The 21,017-nt window shown below is 34.8% G+C and overlaps 1 protein-coding gene across 4 annotated transcripts in view; it reads left to right on the forward strand.

Annotated features, from left to right (window-relative positions):
- LOC113523460 (zinc finger protein jing homolog) overlaps positions 1-20,806 on the forward strand; it is a 173,707-nt gene extending 152,901 nt beyond the window's left edge. For all 4 annotated transcript variants that reach the window (XM_052895700.1, XM_052895702.1, XM_052895699.1 and 1 more), the window contains exons 2-6: positions 2,975-5,702; positions 6,166-6,345; positions 9,151-9,292; positions 10,806-11,016; positions 16,221-20,806. In XM_052895700.1, coding sequence (XP_052751660.1) covers positions 2,975-5,702; positions 6,166-6,345; positions 9,151-9,292; positions 10,806-11,016; positions 16,221-16,614 — 3,655 coding nt within the window. In that variant the 3' untranslated portion in view covers positions 16,615-20,806. The remainder of the gene's footprint in view (positions 1-2,974; positions 5,703-6,165; positions 6,346-9,150; positions 9,293-10,805; positions 11,017-16,220) is intronic.
- Positions 20,807-21,017: the final 211 nt, after the last annotated feature.

Genomic DNA, 21,017 nt, shown 5'->3' on the forward strand with positions numbered 1-21,017 from the left:
AGATCCACACCCATGGCTTTGCAGTCCTCCCTTTAAATTAAATGAAAAAAAATCTTTGCACATTCCTGGTTCCTTCAATACCTCAATTCTTTCGTAGCAAAAAATTTACATATAATAGATTTTCTCTCTGCTAATCTGCCTACGTAATAAAACTTAGCATGGAAACAACTAGATAGATTTTTAGATGTCAGCGTAGATTACCGATTTGATGAACGGTTCATGTTTTACGATCGGTTTTATGAACGGTTTCTCAGAGGTGACAGTGTGGTATCGAAAGAATGAATGACAGAAGAGTTTGTAAGCAAATTTATAAGGGGTAAATTGAAAGAGGATACTCTCGCTGTACATATTGCAAAGTAACAATATTCCAGAGAGGCAGAAGTGTACGTCGATACAGAGATGCAATCTTCTTGCCTGGATCATGTATTTAATATTACTTACTTTGTGTTTATTGATTTCTTCTGTGTATCTTCTGCGATTAATTAAACAAATTTGCTTTTCTCTATAAACAAAATATTGTGAAAATTTGGCCTTTAACTTTTGTATTTTTGGAGAAAGAGAATAAACGTAAAATGTCTTGTCAAATTCACAAATTCCGTTAAATTAACGACTGTACGTTAGACAGATACATAATACATTAGTAATGTAAGTGCATGTATGTATGTATGGGCACTTGCACCGGTACATAGATGGGACGAGACGAGGGCGTCACGGCGCAGTGACGACGCGCGTCGCGTTAATTCGACACCGAGATACGATCGTCATGCCCAATTGTTATGTATTTATTGTTGTACTTTGCGTTTATTGACGATTTCTGTGTATCTCCTTCGACTAATTAGACGAAATTGTCGTAGTATTAGTAAAATTTTTTCTACTGACTTCAAAAAAGGAGCAGGTTTTTAATTTACTTGTATTTTTCATGTTTGTTACACCATAACTCCGTTAGTTATAAATTGATGTGGAAGATTCTTTTTTTATCTGAAAGGATGTACCTATATGGGTCCCGTGCAAATTTTAACAAATTATTTGCAAACTTTAAAAAGTTTTTAAATCAAAATAATTGGTTATGCCACGATTGAAGTCGGTGTTTTTATTGTGGAACAAAATCTTAAATAATTTTTTCATTTCGTGACACAAAGTTATTTTCATATTCCATCATACTTATTTTAAAGACGAACATTCTTTATGTCACAAAAACAGTTGTTGATACAAATTAAACTCAGTTAAAGGATGTAAGTTAATTTGGAAAAACGTATAATTGATAACACTTTTGACGACTCTATCTGACTCATGTATGTAATGACCCCATTTTTTTATATGTCACCATTATCATCATGACCCATTTCTGGTCACGCGTCTCTCCCCATTAAATGGAGGATTATAAACACGTATGTAATAAAAAATATGTACTTATGTTGAATCATTATACAACTATATATTCTATGATGTTTTACAATGTTAGATATCAATCTACACATAAATCAACAAAGGTAAAGCGAATAGCACAATAACAAAATAGAAGACACCAAAACAAACTCTGCATTGCCACCCACTCGATATTCGAAGTGATATTACAATGTCTGTAACGAGCTCGGGTCGTCGACCGAAATCGGCGCGGGCGCGACCTTGCATCCTCTGCTCACCTACATACGCCGACACCGCGGCCACTTTTGCTTTCGACATTCGCAAAAAACGAACGACTTCGAATATTGTTCAATTGAAATCCTATATTATTCTAGCAGACGGCTCGCGTGCAATTGCCTTGCAATATGTCCACTTTTCATTAGTAGTTCCAGTGTAACAACGAAGACGTTCACATTTCTAATTGTGTTGTTGCAATTTTATCCTTATTCAAACCTTTTAATTTGAAACTTTAACACTAACTTCAACTATCAAGTGTTCATCTGAGATCGGAATTGATCCGAAAGGAAAAGTACTAATATTTCCCCGAGAACAAAGTTAAAGATCCTTTTTGCTGTCGACTCATAAAATCCAGAGAACTTAACGATCTTCAATATTAAATTAAGATCCCCTATTAGATACCTGAGATACCGTTTCTTAAAATCTTTAGTTTAAAAAGTGTTTCAAAAATTGGGTCAATTAGCGACAAAGCTCCCAAGCGAAGTGCGAGAAAAGAGGGGAACGAATAACCCTAGCTATAGTTATACATTGTGGCTTCACAAAGGGCGAGGGTGCACCCTTGACAAGCCGAGACAACACCCCATCCACCCCCACATTCCCGTTCAGCGGGGTCGCCTAACTCCCCAAAACTCATCGAAAAACCACCCGCCGCCCCATCTTCAAAGTTCATAATCGTATGTGAAATATTTTGTGGGGTTACATGTCAAAATTGTGTTATTCGACATTTACCTGTGGATCTCGTTCAACAAAAGATTTTTAAACGTGTTGTGCGGGAGTGTGCTCTCAGAATAAACATTTTACATGACGTGGGAGTTGGGTTATGTGGATAAGTAAGCGACTTCAGTTGAATAACGTCACGTTCCCTGTCAGGTTAAAAGCACGATTGATAATCTCGGTCCACGGTTTTAAAACGAATGCAGATGATCGCGTCAAACAATGAATAAGTAAAATGTTGGTGTTTTTTGTCATTTGTTATACATAGCATTTTGTCGTCGTAAACTTTACGTGCGGTGAATGTCACGCGGCCAAAAATAATTTCTATGTGTGCGGGTCGGTCAGTGCAGTAGCGCGTCTCGTTGCGTCACTGCACTGGACCGACAGGGCATTGCACCTTACCGCTCACGAGCTCCCGCCGACCGACAATGCGTTTGTTGTCCTGCTCACGCGATCTCTCGCCTATGCTTGCATACGATCGATTGTACCCATTCAACAGCTGATAGTCATTTAACGTGATCTGTGACATCATGAATTGAGAATCGCTCGAGATATCAATGTGTCATTGACTCCGCTGTATATTAAAAATTTGTCTAATTGTTATTATGTGTTGTTTCAGTGGCGTGGCGGTGCTGAGTCCGACGGAAAGTGGCGGTTGCAGCGGTAGCGATATCACCGAACCTGGCTCACCGCGCAGCCCTGAGTCGTCGTGTGGCACCGCAGAAGAGAGCGCGGGATCGCGCATGCCGCCCTGGGCGAGCGACCCGGCGCCGCCGGCACCGCGACGCCTCGCGGTACAGCCCGCTCCTGTACGCCGGTCACAGCAATCCATTCACCGTCGTATCACAGAATATTTTAGCCACAAGATGAAGCCACAAAATGGTCTGAAGCGCGATTCTAATACAGCAAGCAATGATGACACCAAAAGAAAATGCCTGCCTAAAAACGGCGTCACACACGACCTTGAGAAGTACATCTCTTACATATCACAGACGCTAAGTCCTAAAGTGTTAATGGATGTCAGTAAGCAAGCTGAAGTTGCTTCAAGAAAAGCGGCAAATCAATCATCTAACGCTATTTTTGACTCCACGAAACCTACAGATCTCAGCAAAATAATGCCAAGCGGAAATCTTAACGGAATGGTAGATTTCAATAAGCCGAAAGATAATAAAGACAAAAGTCACACGAATATGAATGGTTTCGTTGAAGTTCGACAAGCGACGGAATCATTCACGAAAGAAAAATTTACGAATGGTCTTCTAAACGGGTTGGTTGACGGTAAAAAACAAAACCATGACATAAAAATGCCAACAGACCCATCCGCCAATGGAATGATAAACGTAAATAATACATGTCCATTAAATAAGCAGAAGGTACCGATACCAGCATCAAATAACTTAGTTGGACTAAGAATTGCGCCAGCAACGTCTATAAGTCAGTCACCAAAAAGAAATACTGTTTCTAAACCTGATACTACTAGAATAAATGGCGTCGTGAGTTCTACTACTAAGTTAGATAATAAAATGAATGGTGTTACATGTGGATCGAATAATTTAAGTTTAAATCCTATTACTTCCAAGCTAGCACCTATGAAAAAAGATGCGCTAAAGAAAACTGCACAACAGACTAAAAGAACAAATCGAAAATCATCAGCATGTATAGCTAACAGTAAAAACATGACCTGGTCCAAAGCAAATAATCTAAAACAAGTGCAATTACAAAAACAAAATTGTGTTAATTCGATTCAGAGTTCAACCATAAAGGGTTTGTCTGGTGAGGGTAACACAGCACCAAAGATAAATATTCCAAATGGTGTTCGCCAAGTTTCAATGACAGTAAACAGTAATATCGGTAATTTAAACGCACCTGTAACTAATTTCCAGAATTGCCAACTAAACATCCCTCAAGCATGCAATGGCACTGTGACATCCAGCAATTTAGCATCTTTTGTTGCTGTTCCACAGAATGTAATGCTAACGGCTTTAAGAATACCTCAGAACGGTATACCGGCACAAACTATAAATCAACAAACTAATATGACTTTCAGTCGACCTAATGTCAATGTTTCGAGTCCCACAAAATTAAATGGACAATTTGTATTCCCACTCGTACAAAATCTGAATGGAGCCGTCGTACAAATACCTAATTTAATGGCGAAAATGCCAAACTTTGTTTTACCGCAGACTGCACAGTTAACACCACAACGGCAAGACCATTTACAAAATCAGCAAGCGGCGCAAATTCTTATAAATGGCACACTTTTAAAACTAGCAAACACAATGACGTCCGCATATACAAATGTCAATAAACCGGCACCAGTTACAAGTCAATCTATTCCAGTGATGAATAAAAATGTCACAGGAATGCAACCCGTCGGAATGACAGTACAACCAAAATCTAATTACACGGTTAACTTAAGTCATCCTGTATTGATGCCACAACCTGGATTTATTGTCACGTCTGTGCCAAATATAAATGTGAAAGAAACTTGGAGTTACGCGAATACACACACAGCATCGTCTTCACAGTCTACTTGTTCAAATCCGATAGTACATCATCCTCCGCCTATCGTAGCCAACTTTACAACTCAAACACTACATACGAGTAGTATACCGATAGCGCCAGTAAAACCGCCCGACAATCCAATTCAGGGTACTGAACCACCCAGTAGCACTGTTAACGAACCAGAAATAAGTGATGTAAGTCCGAAGTGTGATATACCATGGCTGTCAAAAACTGTTAATAATAACATTGTTCCATTAGATAATAATAAAATGTTGTCGAGGCCTTTTGCACAAGTTAGTTTATCGGAAAAAATTGAAGAGTTAACGTTGGAGAAATTGAGGGAGTGTAAGACTTCAGAAGAAAAAGAGAAAGAAATAAGAATTGACGCAACAGGCGAGGAACTGAGAAAAGTGGAAGAAGTTGCGAGGCGAGAAGAAACTATATTCACACAAATAACTGTTCTGAAGGACGTTTCGTCAAACGTTCAAAGTACTGTGATAGAAGCAAATTTCTGTAACGCCACCACAGAGTCGTCTGAATCTGGAATAGGTACAGATAAATCCATCGACTCGCCGAGTGACTCGCAAACTAGCAAAGAGTGTGATGAGGATTCCTCTTTATCGTTAAGTGTGAGTGTGTGTTCAGTGGAAGTGCAAAGCAGTCAGAAAAGTCCTATTCTGAAACAGCCAAAAACGTTGCGGTTCCCACCCAGGAATCCGATAAAGGCCGGCAGTGATAAAAGGACATCTAGTACTGATACGACATCCACGGTTACGGTGTGTTTGTGGGAGAACTGCAAGCGGGAGCTTGATAGTGATAGTGATCTGTTGGAGCATTTACAGGTAATTTTTTTACTTATAAAATATACTCTATATATGACAAATACATTTCTTTTTGGAAAAATAAGCCTTTATATCTATAATATGTCTATCTCCATATGAAAGACTTGAAATTTACTCTGTAGTTAATCGCATTCTAAACTAATGAAATATTTTAACATGCGTTACATTCCGTATTTACTCTAAATACTTGCTAGCTGTATTCTATATGTTAGAATGTATCCGTGTATCAAATTTTATTCAAATGCGTTCTGTAATTTTTGTAGGAAAAGACTAACAAATATCAATCTGTACAGCCTTTACAGAATATGTTGTGATTTAATTTAAATTTAATCTCATTGCCTTTTAATTAATCACCAATATAAAACAGTGATTTATAAATATGTGTAACAACATTCCCAAGGAAAATTTAGATACTTAATACTTATAATAATTTGATTTATATATTTTTTGTTTAAATTTTCAGACTGTCCACGTGGAAACCCAAGCGGGGAAAGAGAATTACGTGTGCTTATGGGAACAGTGCAAGGTCCGTGGCAAACCTTCGTGCTCAAGGCTGTGGCTGGAGCGGCACGCTCTCTCACACGGCGGAAACAAACCCTTCAAGTGCATAGTCGACGGCTGCGAGAGGCGATTTTCTACTCAGGTATAATTACGTTCTTTGATAATCCGTTTTAATCCCAGTGCCTTTGTCCTATAATCTTGCTTTCAGTTACTTTAGTCATTTAAGCCTTGAAATTATTTGCATTGACAAGTCAACAGACCGGACAAATGCAATTACAAAGCAGACTCCAAAATATTAAATGGCAATTCGTTTCAATATAGTAATTTCAATGTTATAGGTGACAATAATTCACCATTTAATCGATCCTCTGTAATTTTATACCTCTATACTACAACAAGTCTTCTTATCCTTATATCCAGGATGCTCATCGCCAAAACGAATCCACAATAACACTCTCTTTCTTCATTTGCACTGAATGGGTTATTGTCTATATCGTTCTGACGGTTAGTTATGTTGGTATTCTTTAATGAACTCGTCAAATGAGATAAGATTGTTTGTTTTGTATTTGTGTACCTATTGATAAATTTATTTAGTGTCCTCTTAAGACATAGTGGATCTTCGGATAAGACTATGCACCCGAGGTGTACTATTAAGATAATTATTATATCAATTATAAATATTTACTGTTGTCGAAATAGTTTTGTTTATTTTTTCATCATCATTATCATCATTATTATGTATTTATATACTCGTATCGTCCTATCGCCTCCACTAGTGGTTGGATCATTTACTTTGTTCAAAATGTATTTAGTGTAATTCCTATTATATGGTCATTGACTTTCTTCTCATTTATTAGTCAATTAATTGTTTAGATTACCTCTGTTAATTTTCCAATAGAAGATTAAATCAAATTATTACTGGAACATTATTTTCTAAGCCCCTATTATGTCGTTTCAATTTACTTCTAAATGTCTTTTAGGAGACAACATTGTCTAATTTCTCTTTTTGTGATGAAGTAGCTCGAAACTAGGGTACAAGTAAGTCAACCTATAATTCGGACGATAAATCTGTGTGTCTTTTATTTCCTAAGGACTGAAGAGGCTCTTCTGATGAGACAGAAGTATCCTCCACATAGATCAGCACACTACGGACTGTTATTGTTTTTTACAGAGCAATAAATTTATTTATTATTTCCGTTATAAAATAAATTTATTGTATATTTCGACGATGCCAGTGCAAGTTGTAAATTGCTACCACTAATTGTTTTTCGCTATGCGTATTAAATATACTAATGAATAAAATGATACTATTATGCTTTTCTTATTCTTTAGATATGGTGTTGAAAAATGTACTGCAAATAAAAATTTTTGAATTCATTTATTTGAGTTCATTTCAAATAAATAAATTAGTAGTTTTCAACAATAAAAATACTATTTATAAGTTTTCTACGCCCTAGTACTGGTAATGTGTTTGTATTACTAGTCAATATATTTGAAAACATTTTCAAAAGGTATCCCTATCGTCATTATGTTTATAAATATATTTTATTTACATATGTTTCTAAAAATTTGTTTATGCTTACATTTATTTTTATCTATTTTACTGTTTGTATATTTTTTGATAAACAAGCTAAACATTCGGCTTCTCACACTTGATTCGTGTTACTGTGATAAGGATTCGAAATTCTTAAATTATGTTAAAAGAGTGTTATTGTTATTTTCTTTATAATTGTTACATAGATCATATTAATGCTTTGAGGTTTTGAGGAATTATATTATGGTTTAATCCTCCTAGATTACATATCAACACCATATACCTATATTCTGACGCTGTAAGCAATTCAAACTCAATCCTTACTCCATACTAATTTTGTATCTAAAAAGGAATTAAAAATAAACATAGCCTGCGCTTGCGTCGTCGATTTTTACTTTCTTTTTACCACAACATGGCGACGGACGTCAACTCCAAAGGAATAAATCAAGTATTGTGTTAGGCGTAACTAACTCATAAGGATTTCTTTACAGGCGGATGTTCATTTCTATAGAGAATCTATACAAATTGGCAGAAATTATCAAAATTTATAGTAATTTTAATTGGCTATTCTGTTTCTCGTAAGACTAATAGCGTTTGCATTACCTGTCAATTTTTCAAAAAAATTGAAACGATTTTAATGCTTAATTTTGATAATTTTATAAAGGTTAACAGTTCTTTTAAATTTTAACTTAATGACTACGGAGCCTTTTTTAATAGTTTATTTTGTTATAACCCATTGATGTAGTATAACGTGGTTACGTACTAATTTATTGTTATTCATAAAACGAAGTAGCAATAAATATATCATTAACAATCCGAACAAAATTAAATATGTATACATATTTAATTTTATTCGGATTTTTTATTTAACCGCAACATAACGCAAATTTATGCGATTTCGTGTATTTTAAATGGAGTAAACTATTAATTTTGCTATTAAAAATTACTTATTTATTTAAAACTTTATAGCATCAAAAACATAAAAATATACAATGACAATTAGAAAAAACAAGTGAAATATAGTAGCATAAAGTACAGATAAAAATATATACATAAAAGTACAAAAGGCGGTCTTTTCGCTATGGGAATCTCTTACAGACAACGTTTGGTTAAAGTAAAACAGATAGATGTGGGTAGGGGGCGCAAGAGTGAATTAGTAATTTTTCCGTGCATAAAATACAAAATTAACGTAATAATTGTAATCATTAAAAAAAAACATTTGAAATTATTTTATTCTATTTAATAGACTGGTAATTCTGATAATACTGTTAATGTTACGAGAAACGCCCACAAAATTTGAAATAATCCAATCTCCAATCTAGGATAATAAAGTATTATAAACCGTGCCCTTTCCAACGTTGGAGAAAAGCCAACATCTTCAATCAAATGTAACAAGGACGTGGAACTTTCCAGATATTATTGGAGCGCCACGTGAACAATCATTTCAACGAGGCGTCACCGAACACCAGCGGCAGCAAGAAGTCGACCGACAGCGCTTCCAAACTCATCCGGCGGAATGGCAAGAAGCTGCGGTACAGACGACAGCCGTGGTCTGGTAAGTTATTTTTTTTTATGGATGACCAATTTTTATCCGCTACTAGAGCTCCGTGACCTGCAATTTGGTCCATGTGATAAAGGTAGCTAATGTTCTACTCCATCCCAAATACCATGTATTCTTACTAATATTAGTAAGGAGTATAGTACTAAAGTACTAAAGTACTTTGTATAAAATTCGATTGCTTGGGCACCTGTCTCATTCGTGTTTCAACCGTGCAGCAGTTGTGTTTGCATGTCTATATTTTAATTTGAAGAGTGAGATATGGCAGTGAATTTACAGGGAACAAAGGCATAACACCTTAGTTCTCAGAGTTATGGGGGGTTTCATGGGCGAAACAGTATACTCTGTTATGGCCATGATGTCTATGGGCGACGGTTACCAATTTTCATCAGGTGAGCTGTTGGATTGTTTGCCATTCTAAGTTGATTAAAAAATATAATATATATATATATATATAATAAAAATCAATGCGAAAGTGAGTTTGTTTGTTACTAATACTAATGTAGGCGTAATATCATACGGCTCGTTTAGCTGTGACATTTATGATAGGCAGTCGTTAAATTCCACTATAGGTGGCGTCATCACGGCTTCCATACATCGTTACTTCAATTAACTATTACATTCCAGTTTAAAAGGATTATTTTTTTTTTATCTTCATTGATGAACAATTATTATTAATACAAAAAAAAAAAAACAAAAAGCGGGTAGACCGATTTTTTTCGCTCGTAAATGTGTAAACCCATTGTCAACATCAGTCGATACGTGATTAAGGTGCTGAACGCAACAGTGGAGTATTCTTAATATTCACGAAGATCTAATTGTAAATAACCCTAATTTATATTTTAAAATCTTACGTACGTATAAAACATTATTCTTGCTATTTTTTTTTTAGTTGTAATTATGATTGTTTTCATTGAAATATATATTCACAATACACCAACGTTTTGCCGCACGTTAGTTTTTTTTTTTTTGTATTTGGAAATGGAATGGTAAGGACTACCATTCATATCTCATGTGTGCTATTGATTTACACTGGCATGGTGTCAGTCAGGGATGATAGATAGGTGGGGATGATGTTAGTTGGTGTATTTTTTTTTAATGCATGATAATGGAATAGTAATCCCGCCAGCGCTAATGATTTCGCAGGACACCAGTGAGAAATAATAGGTGAGAATGAAACGGCAGGTCAGTCCATTGTGATCAATACATCTGGAAATCAACACGATGGTTTCCAGGGGGGACCATGTGGAGGTCGACCTGATAGGGTATATCGCTAACAATTGGACTCGTGGACTAGCATCAAGCCTCCCCCCCCCATAATTGTTGTAATATGACTACGAAGATTTCCAGGGAGAACCGCATTGATTTGTGCTTATGTAACTTAGAATCGTTAACCTTCGCTTGTGGACATGATCAGTACAGTGAAGACTAGTCCTCATTAACAGTCCTCCACCGTGGCGGGTTTATTGTAAAGGGCCTGATATATAAATAGACCATGTGTATATTCCAGCGCGAATGTTCGACTTCTTCGATGCCGGTACGATGGAGGGCCTCGCGTGGCGGTTGACCCGCTGCACGCGCTGGCGGCTGGGCGGCACGTGTCCACTGCGCGAGCCCGCCGGCCAGCACACGCTGACCCTGCACGCGGCCCTGCGCGCTACCCGGTACAACGCCGCCGCCGACCGCACCGAGGCGCTTGTCACGTACTTCCCGCCACATGTGTAAGTTGCCTCTCTCTTACCACTTGTCCCCGAACTCTTATTACTTGTCCCCGAACTCTTATGACTTGCCCCGAACTCTTATTACTTGTCCCCAATTTCTTACTAGGCACAGATAGTATCGGGTATTCGATACCTTTGCTATATCTGTATATTGAATGTTGATGGTGGAACAAATGTCATCACTCATTTTGATATTGCTCATACTATGTGGTATTTATATTGATTTCGATCAGGTTCTTCGTCTCGATACATATTGGATAACCAATATTTAATATATTCGTTTTTAGGTTTTTCTTTATATAACCATTATTTCTATTGATATTAGGTCGATGTTAAGTTTCGTATCTTGATTGATTCTCCAATTTGTCACTTTCTAGAAATAGAGGGGATATTTATTAATAGTTAGGAAAATAATTTCTATAATTAATTTAAATTTGGACGTAATTTACAATTCTTTATTTAATATTGAAAACGTTCCACGTTCTGTTTTTTGTTACATATAAGTAATTTGAATAGATTATTGCATATTGTTTTATCAACATGTAATGTCAGAACAAAAATGAACAGAAGTACGCTATATCTTTGTCCATCTCAAATACTAAGGTCGATTCTGAAGCGACATTTCTCGAAACGTATGTCTAAAATTAAAATTTCAATTTGATATGACAGCGATATCAGACCATTATAAACTATATTTCTAATAGATGTAAGTCTAAATTATTTTAAATTTAGTTTTTGATTATACATAATAAAGTAATTTCGTGAAACTATCAAATTAAAATATTAAGTTAGGATGTAGATTCGTGGAAATGATGTCTCAGAATCGACCCCACTATATACATGCCAAATTTCATGACAATTGCTTTAGCAGTAAAACACCATGACGAATAAACAGACAATCACTCATTTTAATATTTATAATAATAATAATAATAAGGATTTAATAACAAAACTGACAATACGATAAATATTTTTATTATAAAAAAATAATAAAGATACGATAATCAGTTCCACAGAATTTTGATACATTATTGGATAATGAATAAATAACTTTACAAATTAATCTTGATTGCGTTTTATCTGCTGTTTACATTTTTGTAATAATTTTGAACGAAACGTGTCGCGTGACAGAGACTACTGAATGTGCACTTTTTACATAAATATGTACTAGTATCTTTGGGTATTTATGAGAATATATAAAATACATTCCATGCCCGCGTTTTAATTTTTTTTTTATGTTATAAATTATATCTATTTTATTTATTTAAACTTTATTGACCAATAAAATGTGGTACAGAAGGTGGACTATGCTATAGGTAGTCTCTACCAGTCAACCTTTAGGATGTGCAGCGTTACTTATTAATTATTAAGCTTTATTAAAACTCAAGATATAATAATATCTTGAGAATTAAAATGAATAATGAGATTCTATCACTAATTAGAGGGATTACTTAGCTAACAATTAAAAATATTAAAATTAAATATTAAAAATATTAAATTATTAAAATTAAAATTCTGTAAACAGTAGGTTTTAGTCAAGTCAAGAGCAATCTAGAATGTTGGTTTTTCCTTAACAAATAACAAAACCATAAAAATAAATACACTCGGTAGAAGTGATACTCATGTGCCTCCCTTCGTGAATACGGTAATCCGCGAAAATCTTTTTATTACCTTCAGATTACCCAAAGGTTGAGAAGGTTGTTAAAATTGTATTCATATTTAAAAAATAATTTTACGATATGTCACGAATCACTCGATACATGTGTGAGTGAGCGAAATCTACTCGGTAACTATTGCTTGCAAACCCTGATTTAAAAGGACACGAGTTGGACGCGAATCGTCAGTGTAGGTGTGTAGGTATAATTTTATTCACGAGAGTGTCACTTCTACCTGAATATTTATTGTTACGACATAATCATAGCGTAGCCTGTTTTTCAGGTAAGCCTAACTTGGAGTTATTTAATTTTCATCTTTCGTGCAAACACTCTTGTAATGTTAGTATCTGTGCTTTTAAGGGAGTATTGTTAATTGCATTGAGGTTCATACTTTATTGGCAGGGACGTGTTTCCACTTGTTAGGTATTTAATATATTAGGTCAGTTAAAACTTTGTCACATATATTTCGCAATTACTAAAAAATATATAAACTTTAACGTATTTTTAAACTGACAAAGTAACAAGCATTTTAAAATAACTGCATTTGAATAGATATTTTTAATAAGTATTGTAAGGTAACAATAAGAGTAATTTTCTACTAAGGTTAAGATTAATATTTATTGATTTAATCAAAACTATGATTGTAAAATTAAGGGAAACTTGAAATTGAGAGCATTAGAGGTCACTGTCTAACCTGGCATCTTTTATTGCTTTCATTTTTTCATGTAAATATTTTCTTCGTGTTTTTGGTCTTTAAAATTTTATTTCAACGATTTATTTAATCCCAAATTGCTAAAGGAATATCTAATAGTACTACTACACAATATTACATTATTTTCTATATTTAAAACTTAATATAAAAAATTTAATCTTTCGAGGTGGAATCCATTAGTTCTTAAAAAATAATTAATATATTTTATATTATCTAACTAATCTAAGGGAAGGCATAAGAATTATACCAAATTATTTTGCCCTCTGTAAACATAAAAAAAAAAATCAATTGCTTTTACATGACAAGATTGTTAAAATTCTTATTGGCATTGAGTATGCACATAAATTATTTTACCAAATATCCGTTGTTGGTAATACTCAACGAAATGTGAACAGAACTAGTTTTACATTCCACCATTTCATAACCATAAACCATATGCCATGGTTTAAAAACCATATAAAGATTTTAAAATTTTGCTATTATATTTACGCGTACAAATTACATTTTAAATATTGATTGAAAAATTTTGAAGTATTAATCTATTTTCTTGCCAGGTATGGAGTGCACAGAAAGAATCTAATCCTCAATAACTGTTTTTCTGTCTTGTATTCCTATATGTTAACTATTTTGTATGTTGTTTAGTCCCTGCATAGAATGGGCCAGCCCTTTTTTTTTTATTTATTAAAAGGTATACACAACAGGTTACAATCAATAACATTATGAACATTTATATAAAGATAATAGTTTGAACTAGATTGAGACCCAGACAGGTGTACACACAGCATGGTTAAAGCAGTCGGCAAACAATCTTAAATTATAAATTATATAAAAAAAAGCATATGAATGTGATAAATAAGAATGAAGTACAGTCTTTCCTTTGGCTCGTAAGAGGCGACTAAGAAAACTTAATGTTCGAGGAATGGGCATCAGCGTCCCTCTTAAAACATCCCTAAAGCTTAAATATGGTTATAAGCCCGCTAGCTAAGCGTGATCAACTACTAGCAACACTTCCCTAATGGGAAAGGCCTATCTATGTTCAGCAATTGACAGTAATGGCTGGTATAATGATTTCTATGTGAAATGTCAAATAAATCTTTTGTATTTCAAACTTGGTACAATATCACTGCATTGTTACTACCCAAAGATATGCAACTTAGAATGGCAAACAGGCTGTAGGTCCACCTGATAGAAAGTGGTAACCGTCGCCTATGTACCATGGTAATAACAGAGTATACTGTTTCGTCCAGGATATGCGTTACCATTCCTAAAGACTAAGGTGTTATACAAAACTCTATAATCGATGTAATTTCTGCTTCAGTATCTGCATTCTACAATACAATATCAGTTTGGAGTGTGGATAGTGTATTTTAACTCTCAAATTTTATTTACAGTTCCCATTAATTTTTACATATCATCGTTTTGATTGTCAATATGAGCCTTAACATAGTATATATAGAGTCCATAATTAGTGAGGCTATAACATTAAATTTGTTACACTCATACAAGTACAACGTTACCTCAATTTATTAACATATTAAACGATCTACTCTCCAGCACAGAGTTTATCGGATATTAAATATGTATGTAACTTGATCAGGTAAAAAAACAGGTGGGTGTCATCATAGTTCATTTTAATATTTTTTTGCGCTTGTAATCATTTCGTTAAGTCACACAGTCATGATATCGGTTTATCACTATATAATAATAAAAATAAAATTCATATATTGAAAAATAAATTGAAAGAAGTATTGTTGCAAAAAGAAAAGAAAAAAACAATTTAAAATGTGACAATTTTTTAAGAAAAATTTACTTAATACGAATAATAAATATGTATTTAAAATTAGAATTGATTTATATTACTATTGAATGTTTAACAAATTGTAACACTGTGTCAGTGTTCATGTATATACTAACTTTTGTTGTAACTTATATATTTAACAACTGTGTAAGGGTTTCATTGAAAGAATCTAAAAATTGTACAGATGAAAAAGAAAGTGTCTGCATATGCAGAAAAAGTAAAGGTACATAATTATCAAATTCATGCTTACGCTCAAGGAATTAATGTCTCTAATGGATTAATTAGCCGATTTATTTAACTTCATAGCTAGTTTCCCATTATCAAGATATTTACATGGGCTTCAGTTCTCATGTAGTCTAAATTGACTCATATCTCGTATAGCAATTTACACATTTTCGCTTTACAGCATGCAGTTGGTCCTACAATATTCATGTTTAGCATGGAAATGTTACCTTACGTGCCACACAGGTGGATAAACTTTAGTTGCTAGCATACCTGTCGAATTGATTGGAAACTAACAATTTTGTTTGACCAATAAAATATTGTCATTTAACATTATTGTATTGGCGAAGCAAAAGAAATCTGATATGAAAATTTTTGCTAGCGACTTCTTGGGTTGCCAGTCCCAAAATTCGGGCGTTATCTGTTAGACTGCTTTTCCTACTGGAGCTTTCGTTTTACTTTTTATTCAGTGTTAGTTCATTGATGCCACTTATTATCAGTTCCCAAATAACACATAGATGATGGTTCTTCTACTTCGATCGAACTTTTGTTTACGGCTTGGTAGTTGCATGGTGTCTATTATTATTTGACTTCATATACATGTTCTCATAGCGGGATTGCAACCCAAAGCTGCAAACACACTTCATTGTGAAGTTAACATTTACATTTTACTTCTCTAGATGGCGCCAGCATTGTAGCGTCACTAGTACCATAACTAATGGATCTAGTGACGCTACTCTATGCCCACTTTGTGTTTGCAGCCGCCACTGTGTGGCACACTCCTATTCTGCCACTAAATGCTCTTTTTGCATTACAGAATCGAAGACGAGTGGGTGCCAGAGAAGGAGGTGCAACGCATCAAGAGGGTCGAGATAGCGTCGCTGCCGGTCCACACGAAGGTGGTCGTGTACGAGCAATTCTGCATGTCGTACAAGGCCGCCCCGGTACAAGCGGCGCCCGTGGCCCCTCCAGTCGCTTCAACCAGCACTACAGCACGGCAGTTGCCAGCGCGGCACTGCACGTCGTCACGCGTGTTGTCCAACTTGCTCGCCAAGCAAAAGCGTGCAGGTGAGAGACTGGAGTGCGTTGCAGAGGACCCCGCAGCATTGTACGCGGCAGCCGCCGACCGCGAGCCGGCCGTGAGCGGCGCCAAGAAGAGGAAACTCGGACGTCGCTACGGCGGGAACTGCTTCTGGCCGTGCGGTCGATAACTTCGATGCTCTTTTGGCTCGCGCCGCATCGCCACGCGACGGCTCGTCTCTAAGTGGTAATTTCAAGGTGGATTTAGATCTTACGAGCGAATACTCGTTTTTCTCCGTTTTGGAGGATTTTATTTTGATTTTTATTTCGCAATCAATTTTATCTACTTTATGTTCTCGCGCTGGTTCTATTGTTCTATTAGTTTGTTGATCTAAATCCACCTTCATAATTACGTTTGCTCTTCTATAGCAAAATAAGTTTGCATTGTTTGTGGCGTAATGTGGCGGGTGACGCGGCTCGAGCGGACAGATGTTGATTCTCCACCGGGCGGGTGGCCGACGATATCCGATTTAGGAAAATTCTCGCCAAAGATTCGTTGACGGCCCGCGACGCGGTTCATAGACTGCTAGTTGATTGTAGCAGACGTAAATTTATTCACAAGACTGATGCTTACTTTTTTATAATGATATTGATCGGTTTGTCGGCGTTTTGAGCTTTATCGCGTCCGCGCACGGGCGGATCTCGCTCGCCGAATGCGACGGGTTCGGTTGCGAGAAAATATGTAAATAATTAGTGCGATGTGTAAAAAATATTAGAGTGCCCGGTTCGTTTCGCTAATCGAGTTTTGATGTACAATAGATTCTATTCGAGTGTTCGATTTAGTTGGACGTGTCCGAGTCGCCGAACGGGCGAGTAGTCTGAATACTTTAAGTTAGTTTAAGGAGTAGTGTCGCAGTAGCGACACAGTCGACCAGCGATACGCATCACTGCCAACCTGTACATACTAGTTTGTATTGAATCGTGATTCGGTTTAGCTTAGAATAATTTGCGATCGTCGCTTTATCGATGTGGTTTCGTTTAGTTGTAATTACCCCGCGTCTCGACTTGCTTTCGCTTGAGGTGCCAGTACGGATGGTCTCGGATGCAGAGACATTGATACGGATAGACGACGCAAGTGACCAAACGTGTAACAGTTATAATGCACTCACTAGTTACTTCATTATTATTGTTCTGTTTAATTCCGCTGCCATTATTATGTGTATCAAAGTTTGATACGGAGACTGATCACCACTAATGATAGAAGTCTAAAACTTCCCTACCAATAACCGATCTCCAACCGTTATTAAATCTATACTTATCTATATCGTGTCAGTTGTTCACACATACTAAATGTAGTGGAAATAAACAAAATAATGAAGTAACCAGTTATATGGACCTTCCTACAACAACATATAATTCAATAGAATATACTCTTGCAATATTACATCACACACGCTATTTATTGTTAGCAAATAGCGACAAAGTTCTTTAAAAAATAATCGTGTACTTGTCAAACATTTAAAATCAATAAAATATATGCTTGCTATTACATTAAAAACGTTGTTTATTGTTAGCAAATTGCATAAAATAATATTGCATTTGTCCAACAATTAAGATTGTTTAATGTAAATTCTACTCAGTATAGGAGCAGGGATTAAAATTGGTACTAGTAATACGAAAATCGGCCACATTACCTGAGATTTCCACTTCACATGACTACATAAGTAACCAATTTAGCCATAGTCGAAAAAATTTACCATAGTCCAAGTAGGCTCTCTCGAGGGTACTAAGTACCAAGAACAGTTGCGCCATCTATCTCCATTCATGTCTGTGGTTGGGTGCGTGACCACGAATGTAGTATTCGGTGTACCAACTCTTCCGTCATCACTCACCAAGTGCCTCGACACAGCACAGGATATACCAATAACGATGTAGTTAGTGTTCACTTAATATCAAGTTGTCCCGCGTTAGTCATATCAAACGAAACACACACTTAGCGTTAAGGTTTATAGAGTTCAATTTTGATATTCGACGTTTTCGAGTTCCAGTTTTTGTGTTCCAGTTTTATTGAAGCAATCTCGACGACGCTTTACAGAATCAACAGCTGTCTACGTATTTATGTCCAATGTAGTTTTCACTGCCATTCATGTTGTGTTTAGTTTTATTGTACTTTAGCATCAACTGTAAACATTTTTTTTAATTACATGATATGTTTAGTAAATAATCTTGACACGTCTTTTTAATGAAATTAGTCGTTTATTTTTTTTTTTATATTGCCCTGTGAATAATTATATAATACCAATAATGAACCCTATTGATTTATAAATGGGAATTGTCTACAGTCTAGAACTGATCAAGTTATCGTTTCTTTATTTTTTTTTTTTTATTTATTTTTGATAGAAAGACGCGCCAAGATTGTTTACTAAATGTGCCAAATAAGAAAGAACAGAATATATGTACTTTTAGCAATAACACTATGTGATAAGACTTAATAGTTCAATAACCGATTCTCACGCACAATTTATAAAATGGCAACACCAGTAACATTTTGTATCGACAGAGTCGTCACTAATAGACAGGATATGTTTAAAAGTTATGGTACAAGTTTTATTTTTAAATATTCCATCGGTTATACATCCAGGTGTTACCACTGATAAGTGATTTTTTATAGTACGTAAATCGTGTTAAATTAATAACGGAGGGATAGGTTTTATATTATATAAGTAATGGAAATATAAATAGTATGTGATTGTTAATTCTTTGGCTATGACAACTTGCTGAATAGATAAATTTAACTTCTTTGCATATTAGTATTTTATAGGATATCTTTCAAAAGAATGGCAACATTTAGAAATAAAGGACACACGTTGACAGAAAAGTGTTTTATCATATATTTATTGCAATATATATTGTAATAATCTGTAACCGTGAACCAAATTTCAAAGAAAGAAATAAATTAATTTATATAAACTTAAATTTAAGCATTTTTAAACAGTCATTGTTTATGATTGATTTTACCACCCTTTTGGAATATAAATGTCACCTTTACAATAGAAGACTACGCACTCATAAAATTCTGTGGTATTTTTTTTGCTTTTTTTCAATTGATTTAAAAAAGGAGGTTCAATTCGATTGTATTGTTTATAGGTTTGTTACTTTATAATTCTGTCAGTGCTAAATTTATTTTGAATACATATACTTACAGATTGGTTTCATAATTGTATTTATACATAAAGCTAATTTTAGTGTATATAAGTAAATAATGTCCTCTAGTGACAGATACTTAAATTTAAAATATTTAATTTTATATATGAAAAAATTAAGTCAACAAAGTATAATTTACCAGAGGGAGACTTTGTACAAAAGTCGATTGCTTGGGTACCTCTGTCCCATTCGTCTTTCAACCGTGAAGCAGTTGTGTTTGCATGGCTATGTTTCGGTTTGAAGGGTGGGATATGGCGTGAATTTACTGGGTACAGAGGAATAACACCTGAGTCCTCAGGAGTGGCAACGCATGAGGGGTATCATGGGCGAAACAATATACTCTGTTATGTCCATGGTACTGCTCATGTCTATAGGCGACGGTTACCACTTTCCATCAGGTGGGTCGTCAGCTTGTTTGCCATTCTAAGTTGTATAAAAACAAAAAAATCAAAATAAAAGTAAACTCTGCATAAGCATTCTTAAAAAGTTTAATAAGACGTTGGTAAGAAAAAATACTATTATCGCTAGTGACACCTAGTACTGGACAGACTTATTTCGTGGCCCAAGCGCCTGATGTTTGTGCATAGTTTATGAGGCAATCTAAGACTTGTTCAAGTCTTTATCATAGACTTCTAAACCACAGCAATAATTTATGTTACTTGAGCAAATGATTTTTTTTCCTTTATTATATCTCCAGTTTTTTGTTGCCCTTTTATTTGGCAAAGATTTGTTTATCCATTTCAATTATAATTTTGTGTAGAGATAATATTAGTTTTTCACTTTTCTGGTAGTTTCTCTTTCGAACACCTGATCGTTTTATGGCAGTATCTAGCAATGGCGACAATTTCTAGATTGTCTGGACAATATTTGAAAGAAAGCTTATTAATAGAATTATTGGTTCGCTGATAGACTTGACTCGATAGAAAGGAATATATCCACATTTGTTTTTTGTATATTTGAAATAATATAGTTTTAAGGACTGACCAGTATTAGGTGCCATTCGTCATTATGCAACTACCCCCTATAAAATTGTGTAAATGTTCCATAAACTTGAATGTTGCCATTCTTTTTTAATTGATTTCTAAACAATATCTGATATTTTCCATACTACGTAATTCTTGATATACTGATAAAATCCACATATATATATATATATATATATATATATATATATATATATATATATATATATATATATATATATATATATATATATATAGATATAGATATGCAAAAATCTGCTAAATTAATTGGTGATATATATAAAATTGCTATATCCATTACTTTTATAATAACGTAGCCCCCATATTTTGATACAATAATCGAAAACAACGCCAATGACTTTGATACAATACGGTCAATAGACAAATTACAATTAGTGAATAAAATA

Source organism: Galleria mellonella, unplaced genomic scaffold (genome assembly GCF_026898425.1).
Source record: "Galleria mellonella isolate WM207_F2 unplaced genomic scaffold, CSIRO_AGI_GalMel_v1 utg300, whole genome shotgun sequence".
In the NCBI taxonomy this organism is placed as follows: Eukaryota; Metazoa; Arthropoda; class Insecta; order Lepidoptera; family Pyralidae; genus Galleria; species Galleria mellonella.